General features: G+C 33.8%; 1 protein-coding gene across 1 annotated transcript; it reads left to right on the top strand.

The window, feature by feature from the left end:
* Window positions 1–226: 226 nt before the first annotated feature.
* Window positions 227–4,704, top strand: LOC133171964 (mitochondrial ribosome-associated GTPase 2-like). The gene is made up of 6 exons (XM_061306760.1): window positions 227–373; window positions 1,704–1,851; window positions 2,308–2,423; window positions 2,846–3,067; window positions 3,354–3,492; window positions 4,015–4,704. The coding sequence occupies exons 1-6, from the start codon at window positions 227–229 to the stop codon at window positions 4,413–4,415; spliced, it is 1,173 nt and encodes a 390-aa protein (XP_061162744.1). The 3' UTR covers window positions 4,416–4,704.
* Window positions 4,705–13,348: the final 8,644 nt, after the last annotated feature.

Below are 13,348 nucleotides of genomic sequence, written 5' to 3'. Positions count from 1 at the left end.
ATTTAAAGAAAATTTCATTTAAAAAATATTCCAGTCAAATTATTTTAGCATATTTTCAATAAACAACTATTTGATGGAAACAGGTAATGTTAAAGAATAAATGTCTCTTCGAAAATTACACAGGATAAAAGATATTGCTTGAAAGTAGAATTTCATTCGTACGACTCCTCAGAACTGTCAATTTCGAATTATCTCTGTTAATCTTATTGCAATGTAGGAATCAAATATGAAAATTTTACGACGTTGTCCTTCATTGCCATTTACGTATAGTAAATTGAAATTGTTGAACCAGTGTTTTGAAAAGAATATTGTCGCTGTGTTTTCATCTTACAGACCTTTATTGCCCCGAACAAAGAGAGGCGTCACTAATGAGGTACATGCATGTAAAAGGTTCACACTAAAATTAATCAAGAACAGTTGATTTTATTTTATCAATATGGCGGAAGTGAAATAAGACTTTAAATTAAAAAAGAATTACCATAATAAATTCCCAATTTTCATGTGGGGGATGTAAGTAAAAAAAAAAAAAAACGAGATGAAGATTAAAGGACATGTAGTCTGTTTTGAACGAGGTCGTTACTTAGGGATTCCCAGGCAACTAAGAATTTGTACAAATTGTTCTTCTCACCAAGTTGGAGATGAAATTCATTTACTCTTTGAATGCCCAAAATATAATTTACTTAGGCAAAATATGTATGAAAGTATACAACAACATTGTAAACAAATTTTACTTCTTGACAACATGAACAAATTAATATGGATATTGAATTGTGAAAATTATGATGTTCTTAAATCCCTTTGTGAATTGATCAAGGGAGAAATATAATTTGTCTTCTACATGTATATAGAATTTAAAAATTGTATACTTTTAACACTCAATAAATGTTAGTTTGGTCATAAGATAAGCAAACATGGTGACTTATAAAGTACCAATGCACTGTCCTGTGGTATCTTTTGCAATTTAGTTGTATATATCTATTCAGTTTATATTTTTGTATATGTATATCTCTGGCTTTTTTGCATTATGGTACACGGTGGTACTTGTTTATACTTTACAATGTGTATTTCAAATTGTACATGTTAGCAATTATATCAACTTATGAACCAAGAGTAAATTGACTAAGTATATGTGTTAAGAAAATGCTGAATATTACTATTATCACATTTTGTGAATAATTATTATATTTATATGTTCTGTTTAATAATCATGTATGTAATATGCTCAAAAGGGCCCCGATTTGGAATAATAAATATTGTCTTGTAGTCTGTTTTGACTAATTATTGTGTTACACATAGTTAAGTTCATGCATTGCTTTCAAATCAATGTAGATTATTTGAGATAGTCATTTTTAACAATAAAGGGGGTCTGATACCTTTAACTTTGTGACTACTCATCAAAAGTGTTGATCATTGTGGCTATGCGGGACAGTTTCAGGTCAGTCTCTCTCAAAAAAATTCAGTTTATCTTGCCATTGATATGAGTGCAGAGTATGGTACTCTCATTTTGATGTTTAACATTGAAATCATTTTTGAAAATAATTTTAATTATAAAAATGTCAAATATCATGTTATTTAACCATAAGGAATCATAGTTTTTACTTATGAAAATATTTTAAATTAAGTTTTATGAAGGTATATCCTTGAAAAGCTTTTTTTAAAAATAAATATTAAATTATTATATTGAATAGCTCTTTTTTTTTCAGGCTAAACATTTTATTGATTATAAGGAGGTGCAGGTATATGGGGGTGATGGAGGAGATGGCTGCATGTCATTTGCAAAAATTCCAAGGAAAGAATTTGCAGGGCCTGATGGAGGAGATGGTGGAAATGGAGGACATGTCATATTCATAGGTGAGAAATCCTTAAATATATAATTACACCTAAAGTGTTCTAGATAGCATAACTGTTTCAGTCTACACTTGTACAAGTTTTTATTCAAAAAGAGTCAAAAAACTTCAGGGATAGCAATTTTAAACAAAACTAACTGAAAGTCTTTGTTCTAATATAATTGTCACTTGAATTACTACAAGTATGATATACTGTGAAAATAAAGATGTACAGAAAAAAACACACTGATAGTAAATAAGTGTACATGGTGTACAAGCATTAATTGAGAAGTTTTTTCCTAATCTCAAATTAGTACAAAATGAAGTATTGATGAATTCATGTATATGTATAACAAATTCGGTATTTATTGAAGGTATTGCATGGGGCACCCTTTACAGGTTACCTATAATTTTACCTTGACTTGATATGAATTCTGATACAAGACCATTTTTACCTCTAAGATTTACCTTCACATTTCAGCCACCACTACAGAGAAATCATTGAATCATTTATCCTCAGACATCAGAGCTGATAAAGGAGTGGCTGGAAAATCACAAAACTGCCATGGTGCTTCTGTGGATCACACATATGTAAAAGTAAGCTTATATTATAGATGTACTTTTTTCTGCATTGGGATTAATTATCATTATATACGCTGTCACTAATTTTCTGTGGAAATTTGTCACAGCAAACTAAAAGTGCATTAAAGACTAACAATGACAGTTCATGAAATCTGCATATTTTTCTGCGGATTGAATAGAAGTTGTAATTCCGCAGAATTATGATCCCATAGAATAAAGTATGTTTACAGTAGTTCAAATAAAGTTTGAAACATTAGATTAATATCTTTAACTTTTTTTTTTTATCATTAAGTATCCAGTAGTCATATTTGATTAAATGTACTTTGTTTTAAAATTTTATTTTTAAGATTCATAATAAATTGTTCAGTGATTATTACTGAGGTATTCTTAATTTCTGATTTAGAGAAATGATATGGACTATTGTGGTATTTTGATAGGTTCCAATGGGAACAGTGATCAGCTCCATGAATGGCCAGGAACTTGCTAATCTGGAGTGTGATGGAGACTATTATGTGGCAGGGAGGGGTGGAGTTGGGGGAAAAGGCAATCAATTCTTCCTGTCCAATGAAAATAGAGCACCCACAATAGCAGAGAAAGGGGGCAAGGGAGAGTACCACCGCCTGAGAGTAGAACTGAGAACAATGGCTAATATTGGTCTGGTAAATCAAGATCATAATACATTGTTAATTACTCTCTAGAATTAAAGCACAAAATGTTCATTTATCCTGGGCGTCTTTTAAACAAATTCATTATTATATTAGGAAAAGTTCACATATCTTTTCTCAATATTAATTTTTTTAAAAAAGGAAAATTTTCTGTTTTATGTGTTTAAAGAGGGTTTGAAGTTTTGAGAACTAAGCCAAATAATTTTTGAATATTTGCCAATTTTGTCAATCCACATTCATCATTCATTAACTTCTTCCATATTTCCTTATTAATTTATAGATAGGATTTCCAAATGCCGGGAAATCTACACTTCTGAGGGCCATTACTAGGGCCAAACCTAAGGTAGCGGCATATCCATTCACAACACGAAACCCATTTGTTGGAATTATGGAGTATTCAGACCATGAGCAAATTACAGGTAGGAAAATTGATCCTCAAAGGATTTTGTACACTTGTTACACCAGGAATCTTTTGATCTTCTGAAAAGTCTTTTCTTAACAAAAAATTGTTAGAATTAAATTGACTGTAAATGAAAACTTGAGTTAGAGTAATTTCCCTTGTACATTCTGGTTTATTTTTGTTGTCTTTTCTAAACACCACAGTTGAACTGAGTTATTTAGTACTGATAATTATTGCTCATTGGAACTCTTTGGAAGTAATTTTTTTTTTAAATTATATGTCCATGTTACTGAGAAAGCATAAGCAGAAGGTTTCATTTGAATCCTTATTTAAATCAATTACAGTCAAATATCACTTTCTCTAATTCTATGGACCAAGAAAAATCTTTGAGGTATCTTAATGATTCGAAAATTCAAAATTAAAATTTGTAAAGAAAAAGCAGTTGAGACTTTTTTATTCACTTCAACATATCCATGGTATTCGAGATATCGAAGTTGAAGATAACAGAGTTCAACTGTACTTGTTTTTCTGTGTTGACCAGTTGCAGATATTCCGGGGCTGATTGTGGGAGCTCACAAGAATTTAGGCCTGGGGTTTTCCTTTCTACAACACATACAGCGTTGTGCCTGTCTCCTCTATGTTATAGACCTGTCGTATACCGAACCCTGGACCCAGTTCAGAGCCCTACAGTATGAACTTGAACAGTATCAAGAGGGACTCTCTACACGACCTAATTTGATTGTGGCCAACAAGGTGGATCTAAGTGTGGCGGAGAAAAATCTGGAGGTGTTAAAAGCCAATGTAGACTTACCTGTTATTGCAATTTCTGCAGCCAAACAGACTGGGATTGAGGAATTAATGATGAAGATTAGAAAACTTTATGAAAAGCATAAATCTGATGAAAAGAAAACCATAAATGAAGCTAGAGGGAAAGTGAGATAGTGTATTTGAAGACAAACAGTTCAAAACTTTATATTATGACATACTTAAAATGTTATTAAAACAAGAGTAGAAATGTTTTAAAGGGAAGGTGACTTTTGTAATGTAAATTTATATCTCCGCTATACAAAAATCTTAAGGAGCCTCTAAACAATAAGTAAAAATGTTTTGGGGACTTTTGAAAAAAAAAACTGTTTCATATAAAAGTGTACATGTATTGATTTTATCTAGTTCATTTTCAACATATATTTCCTCAGGAAAAATATTCAGATAATGAAGTGTTAGTAAACAGAAATCACTGGTATTTCCTTACTTTTGTAAAATAAATGACATAAGGTAATTAATCACTTTATCTTGGTTTAATATGATGAGAAGAATACATTGATCTATTACATTTTTAGCTCACCTGAGCTGAAAGCTCAAGTGAGCTTTTCTGATCACCCGTTGTCCGTCGTCCGTCCGTCCGTCTGTCCGTCTGTCCGTCCGTCCGTCTGTAAACTTTTCACATTTTCAACTTCTTCTCAAGAACCACTGGGCCAATTTTAACCAAACTTGGTACAAAGTACCCTTGGGTAAAGGGGAGTTTAAATTGTTAAAATAAAGGGCCAAGTCCCCTTACAAGGGGAGATAATCAAGAAAAGACAAAAATAGGGTGGGGTCATTAAAAAATCTTCTTCTCAAGAACCACTGGGGCAGAAAAGCTGAAACTTATGTGGAAGCATCCTGGGATAGTGTAGATTCTAAATTGTTAAAATCATGACCCCCGGGGGTAGGGCGGGGCCACAATAGGGAATCCAAGTTTTACATTGAAATATATAGGAAAAATCTTTAAAAATCTTCTTCTCAAGAACCACTGAGCCAGAAAAGCTGAAACTTAAGTGGAAGCATCCTGGGGTAGTGTAGATTCTAAATTTTTAAAATCATGACCCCCGGGGGTAGGACAGGGCCACAATAGGGAATCCAAGTTTTACATTGAAATATATAGGGAAAATCTTTAAAAATCTTCTTCTCAAGAACCACTGAGCCAGAAAAGCTGAAACTTATGTGGAAGCATCCTGGGGTAGTGTAGATTCTAAATTGTTAAAATCATGACCCCCGGGGGTAGGGCGGGGCCACAATAGGGAATACAAATTTTACATTGAAATATATAGGAAAAATCTTTAAAAATCTTCTTCTCAAGAACCACTGAGCCAGAAAAGCTGAAACTTATGTGGAAGCATCCTGGGATAGTGTAGATTCTAAATTGTTAAAATCATGACCCCCGGGGGTAGGGCGGGGCCACAATAGGGAATACAAATTTTACATTGAAATATATAGGAAAAATCTTTAAAAATCTTCTTCTCAAGAACCACTGAGCCAGAAAAGCTGAAACTTATGTGGAAGCATCCTGGGATAGTGTAGATTCTAAATTGTTCAAATCATGACCCCCGGGGGTAGGGCGGGGCCACAATAGGGAATACAAGTTTTACATTGAAATATATAGAAAGAATCTTTAAAAATCTTCTTCTCAAGAACCACTGAGACAGAAAAGCTGAAACTTATGTGGAAGCATCCTGGGGTAGTGTAGATTCTAAATTGTTCAAATCATGACCCCGGGGGTAGGGCGGGGCCACAATAGGGAAAAATTGAAATATATAGGAAAAATCTTTAAAAATCTTCTCAAGAACCACTGGACCAGAAAAACTGAAACTTATGTGGAAGCATCCTGGGGTAGTGTAGATTCTAAATTGTTCAAATCATGACCCCCGGGGGTAGGGCGGGGCCACAATAGGTATTACAAGGGGGGAAGTCTGGTAATGAACAGCATGGCCAAAGTTACTCAGGTGAGCGATGTGGCCCATGGGCCTCTTGTTTCCTGTTTATTGGATCTTACATTTAAGGGCAGATCACTCAAACTGCATAAAGCTACCCTAACATTAGCACTCAGTATTTAGAGCACCGGTATAAATTTTTTAACCCATAGCATAATTATTATATACTTGTTTGGGTAATAAATTATTTAACCCATGGTGTAATATGTTATATTATACTAGTATGGATTACAAAATTTATTACTGAAACAAGTGCCTGTGGTTTAGAGTGTCCTCAATGATGCTGACATTGTGCAGAATTCATTATATCACATGTTTATAAAAAGAAGATGAAAGTTCTGTAAACATCTGGATGTCACTAGTGATACTGCACATTTGTCTGCTAACACATCAAGGTTCTGAAGTTATTTCACTACAGTTTCCCCTCTCTCTTTTTTTGTTGTTGTCAATTTTCTATGATTTAGAAATGAAATTGAAATTACCAAAAGATGTAAATGACATGGACATCCTAACTGATAGCGTATTAGTGTCATGTTTCTGTGAAATGCCTTTTAATTGTTTAGATTTCCAGCATGAACAGATCTTTTAACATTCATTTACAGACCACAGTAAATGATAACAGGTGCTATTTGATTGGGGGGGGGGTTAATTTTTTTTTTCTCACTGGAACCTGAAAATTACGCTATGTCATTAATATCTGTTTCACTCAGTAGTTAAGAAATTTGGTAAAACAGCTGTTAAACACTATGTTAATTTAATATGCATATATATGGAGTGATCCAATCATGTCTGAATTCTACACAGTCACTATGTCAAAATAAAGAAGTTACTGTCTTTTGGGGGGGGGGGGTATATAGACACTGGAGCACATGGTAATTCCCATTAAGGCATTCTGAATTAAATTGTTATGTATAATAAATTAATGTTTGCAACTTTTCTTCAAAATTGACATTGAAATTTTAAAAGTAGAAGAAACATAGTGACAGCACATGTGTTGTTACATGTAGGAGGGATTCTCTTTGATTTGAAATTCATCTGCTTCTTTAAAAAAATATTCAGTCTTTTTAAATTTGTTGCCATGTTATTATTCACACATTCCCAAGTTTACATTCATAAAGAAACTATTATAATCTTATTTGTAATTCACCAGGAGTGGATCCAGGATTAGCAATACAGGATGAATACAGCCCCCCCTTTTTTTTGGGGGGGGGATAAGCAAAATCTAGCATTCTGAAAATCATCTAAGAACAGGTATTATCACAGTGTAGTTCAGATATGCCTGTAATAACATCTTATCTCCTGCAGTTTGGTTTTTAGTGAAAATCTTATTCAAATGTTTAAGTATTGTTTCTTGAATAAGAATTTAAAGATATAGCCAAACCTCATTATCTCGAACTCGATGGGACCAAGAGATATCCGAGGATTCCAGATATCAAGGGTAAATACTTTCAGAATAAGTTTGCGGATTATAAAGCGTGCACTGCCTCAAACCATGTTATATCGTATAACATGCGCAAAAAAAGATAATAAAGCAGCAGTATAAATATAACATTACCGCTCAAAATGATGCCGTCAACGAGAACTTATACATCTTTATGTGAACATTGACCCCTGTTTACTTTTTGATTAGACAGTCTCTAGTAAAGATCTGACAGAGTGAGATAAATAATGGATAAAGAGCTAGATAATGAGATAATTATCCTCTCATATCTATAGATAATACTGGAACGTACGACACCTTTTTGATTTGCTGTGACTACAAATGTACCAAGTGAGTTATATGTAAAGTATAAGACGTGCATTACTGTGCAAAATGATTAACAAAAGTTTTATCAACGATACTCCAAAAAGATCATCTGCAGAATTTCTAGGGATTTTTATATTTAAAAAGTCGATTAAACATTCACATGTTTTTAAACTTTTTATGCACTTTTAAATGATATAAAAAAAACGTCATTTAGATTGACAAAATCTTATATCTGACCCTTGAAACTTTCAGATAATCTTGTTTACCTTACGGATTGTGTCATGTCAAGGAGAAATGTTCAGTATAAAAGTTTAAATTACACTTTACTTTAAATTACACTTTATTTATTTATTTTATTTTACACTCAGGCCCGTATAACGCGGGGGGGGGGGGTGTCTCCCACTTTTTTCCTGAGTAAAGTATCTTGCTATAGTAAATTTTCAGTAGATACTGCCCCCCCCCCCCATTTTTTTTTTTTATTTATTTATTTATTTTTTTTTTTTTTTTGTATTTTATTTTGGTTTGTCAGATTTGGGGGGGGGGGGGATGTTGCCCCCCTTTTGAAACCGTTTTATTGATATACATGTATGCACAGGCCTCTCAGTGTATACATATATATACACTCAGTTTTATTAACTCATGCAACCATCGATCGTCAGAAACCATAGAGTAATCTGTTTCATGGAGATGTTCTTTTTATCCATCTTATCATTAATAGAATTCTAAGACCCGATGACACCGAGCACATTTGTTGTGGAGAGATGGAGGGATAAATCTCTTCATTGAGCAATAAATACTGATTTTCTATGGCGTGTTATCTGAATGTTGCTGACAAGAAAAACAGATTCCAGAGAGATGACAAGAATAGACGTTTTCCATGCAACATAATTTAATACACAGGATGTGCAACGAAGTGCAATTTTGCATGCATGATAGAAAAATGTTATGAATTGAAAAATCAATGCATTCATCAAAATTTGCCATCTACAAAACTCTCCAAAAATGCTAAGTTTTCCCTCGAGAGAGCAAAACGGTTAAATCCGTGATTTTTTAAAAATTATTATTATTTCGATTCCGTTTTCTTTCTTCCTTGTTATCTCTCCTATACGTATATATACATGTATATAAGACCATGTCTTCTTTCACAAAAATAATTCAATGTACTCGGATAATCAAAAGAAGTAGACAGCTCCTTGTTTTGGGTGCATAACAAAAAAGAAAACACGAGGGAAACAAAATGGTCGAAAGTACGTAAAACAAATTGTATTATCGATGGCACATTGATCCAATTACGCCTTAAAAAAAATAAAAAGAACTCAACGTGAAAGGCGTTATAACTCGAAAAAGACGTAATAACGTCAAAAAGGCGTTACTGTAATAACGCCTTTTTTACGTTTTTCAAAAGTCTTAATAACGAGATATTATGTACTTCATAATTTGTAAGCATTTATAATAACGCCTTTTGAATTCTCAATAATAAGTATTCTAACACCTTTCATTTTTATTTTTTTTTTTTTATTTTTTTTGCCTTTTATGGCTTTACAAAAGGCGTAATAATGTCTTTTCACTTTGCGTTATAATCAACGCCTTTTAAGTTTTTTCTCGTAAATTGATCCTGATAGGCTTTCGTACATGTGAGCAGAAACAACTTGATAAGAAAGGAATCTAGCATCCCTACAGGTTTTTGACAAGAAAATACCCGTCGACAATTTAGATACTGACACAAAAAGACACGGTGTCCATACCAATAGCATGGATAGAAACAGATCAAGATGTTCCAACAGGCACAATTAGCAATCCATCGATGTCCGGAAAATGGCAAGAAATGGCCTGCATGAAATTGACACGGACGTTACAAATGATTATCTTGCGACCCAAAGATAGGACAATTACCGTGTCCTCACTATCATTACAACACAATCAAGTGAATTCTGTTTCTGGCCCCGAGTTCATTACTCATTACGGGAAAATTGCAAGTTTCTTAAGGACGTCACCTAAATTATTTCAGACAGTGCTGATTTTCCGGATTCTCTCCGGAAGTATATAACAAAATTGTTGACGCCCCCCCTACCAATTTTTACAAGCGATTTCGATATGACCCCCCCCCCTCCCCCGAAAAAAAATCACTTGACGCTCATGCCAAATACTATGCCCTCAAAGCTGTCAAAATCAGCATAGACACCAAGTATTCCTATTTAAGTTTTTTTAATCTTGTTTGTGAAGATAATGTGATTTCATTCAATGGGTTACAGGCAATTTTGTTTTACGAGAAAAATTGTTGGAATATTGGCAAAGAATGTACCAAATTATTGAAAATGTAATATGAGAAACATAAGCTACTGCATGTTATTAATATGAGAAACATAAGTTACTGTTATATATAGATTGCTTGTTGAAATGATTGCATAATTCTGTGCAGCTGCTCACTAAATATTAAATAGTCTACCGCACTCCAGATCATAATGATAAATCCACAAAAATAATGGAAATTTGATCAAAGTGGGAATCTTAAAGTCTATTTTGAATATTTTTGTGGAGCGAAAAAAAAAGAGAAATCACTGCTTGTCACCAAGATAACGTTCACTCCGAGGATTAGTATATTCACATATAGTGATTTGTAATTTTATCTTCGAGCTTTGATCATATGGTCACAAAACCATCGGATATCGATGCCACAGTTGTGGGAGAATATGAAAACAGGCCCGTAGGAGGCACAAACGAACATTTTCGGTTTTGGGGGCGGGGACTACCAAACAACAAATCCTAGACAAAAAAAGTCATCAGACGTAGTTTTTGCGGGGGCACATCCATAAAGTAGTTTTTTCTGTATAATGTTTCCTCAAAATTACGGAGGGTGCCCCCATCCCCCTACCTCGGCTCCTACGGGCCTGGATATCGTTCAACAACACATGTAGGTTACTAAAGTGCGTGCAATATAGGTTACTAGAGTGCGTGCAATACAAACATTTGAGTGGCTCTTCTCTGACAGAAATTCAATTGCTGACCCATGATAGAGTTTCTATCATCTCATAGATCGTCTTCTTTATTATCGACAGATGAATAACAATGGTCTCGTTCACGCAACATGTACAGCTAAGCTCCGTTACAGCAATGTAAATCTAAATGGCAGAATAAACGGAGGAAATTTTCAGTCATCTTCATCTCAGGCCCAATAGCGCTATTAAAAAACGCTTGTTGGGGAAAGTTTTGTTGAAGAAGTAGTTGAAAGTAATGTTTAGTAACATTTTTGGGTTCAGAAATACAGAGATGAAATCGCGAACCGAAAGTAATATCGTGTCGACATATGAATGGATTGACTGATTGTATGTTGTTTTACGTCCCGTTAGGGAATTTCTCACTCATGCATATAGAGAAGTCACCATATACCGGTGAAGAACTTCAAATTTAGACCTTTACTCGGCACTCAGGGCCATTGAGCAGTGAGGAGTCTTTATCGTACCAACGCCTACCCTGACACGGGGCCTCGGCTTTTAAGGTCTCATCCGAAGGACCCGCAACTTTCACTTCAAAGTGGCGAAGAAACAGTTGCTACCCATTTTTTATCGACTTAGGTCAGTTGCGTCCGGGATTCGAACTCAGACCTTCCGATCACGGAGCGCTGAGAGAAAGAGAGAGAAAGAATAAATCTTAGTTTTTGCATGCTATATCCAGGATTTCGTATTAAATGATCCCCAGCTCTGGGTCTATCTTCAAATGCACAAAAATGCATTTAATGACCTGAAATGAGCAGCCAAAATAAATGAGATAAGCTTAAGTAAAAAAGTTAGCATATCTGTATTATTTTTATAACATAATGTTCAAGACGGAATTTTTTTCCCCGTTATCGCAGAATCATGGCATAATTTCTTGTTTATCAAAATCATCTCTTCAACAACAGAATCAATACATCAATCTTCCCTCAATAGCCGTTTTTAAATTCTATGTTCATACGGAACATTAAATTTTGGTTTAAATAACGAATTTTCTGACATTATATGACAACTAGGTATCGCATGCGAAACTGCATACCCTCATGGGGTTTTTCTTTAGCTGTTTTTCTTCTCACAGGAGAAAAGTCATAATGGGTTCTTATTTAAATTCAGAAATGAGATCATTGAATACATCAGCTCCGTGTCATATAAAGTTTTGTGTGTATCTATTAAATATTTTTTGCTCTGTTGGTTGGTTTTTTGCTATGGTATGTTGGTCAATGAAATTAATAGAGGATATTCAATGTTTTGTAGTCTGATACGATATTTATTTTTGTCATTTTATTTGTTTAAATATCAGTACTATGTCTCACTCGTGAAATAAATTCAACATTCAGTTGCTTTAACATTGATTTTTTTTCTTTCCCGCATTTTCATTGTTTTACTGCCTTGCGGTACAGTGCGGTACTGTGCATTTGACATACACATGTTTCGGTTATTCACAGTATGAAAATATAAATGTTATTTAACGGATAAATTACAGTATGTCATTGTTGAAAATGTAATAAATGCATCTATTTGTTTCTAGTTACTCATTTTCCGATGTTCGGTTTGTGTAATATACCAAGATATTATATATAATCCAAAATAAATTAATTTTTTTTTTCTGATGCTGTGTTGCATTATCAGTAAATACAAAAGAGATATCTCGTAAAACATTATACTGATGGCATTAGTATATTTTTTTTTTCAATTTTCATAATTTCTTTGCTACTTTATTTGAGAGAGAGAGAGAGAAAACACACAGGAAACATCTGAGGGAAAAATTTAAGTTTAACAAATGACATTCTTGGACACAAACTTTTTACGCAAACATCATGTTTAGCTTTTATTGCAAACCCTCAATCTACTTAATTCACTCGACTATATATAGGCCATCTTAACACAAAATATAGACTTCTGTTGACAAGTCGAAACACAGGAAATCAATTTTTCTGTTTATTTTTGATTTGTTTTACAGTTGTTGATTGCGATAACGTAGTTTATCGCAGAACCACCTTAACATTGATCCAATCTTCCCTTTATCTGACTGCATTTATGCATACTGCTGATAGGAGTACACCCATGAATTACTTAACAGAATAATCAAGCTAAAACCAAACAAACAACAGATCAATTCATCTGTCATAGATTCTATTTTAGGTGTTTGGAATTTTCCCTTCATGATGCTATGAACGTAGACCAGGTAGCTTTTAAGCGAAGGAATGTCAAAGGAGATTGTCAAGGAAAAAAAAAAAGAAATTGTAGGGATATTTCTACCAAATAAATGTTACACTATTCGTCTTTCAAGTTAAATCCGCCTTCTTACGTGGAGGTATACATGAACGCCCCTGACAGACATCATTCTGTGTTCAATCTGCAGTTTGTTCATAAAACATTGCCCATAAC

This window comes from Saccostrea echinata, unplaced genomic scaffold (genome assembly GCF_033153115.1).
Source record: "Saccostrea echinata isolate AGI-Se365-2 ecotype Australia unplaced genomic scaffold, CSIRO_AGI_Sech_v1 ptg000054l, whole genome shotgun sequence".
NCBI lineage: Eukaryota > Metazoa > Mollusca > Bivalvia > Ostreida > Ostreidae > Saccostrea > Saccostrea echinata.
Note: the sequence above shows the minus strand (reverse complement) of the source record. Positions and strands in the feature narration are given on the sequence as shown.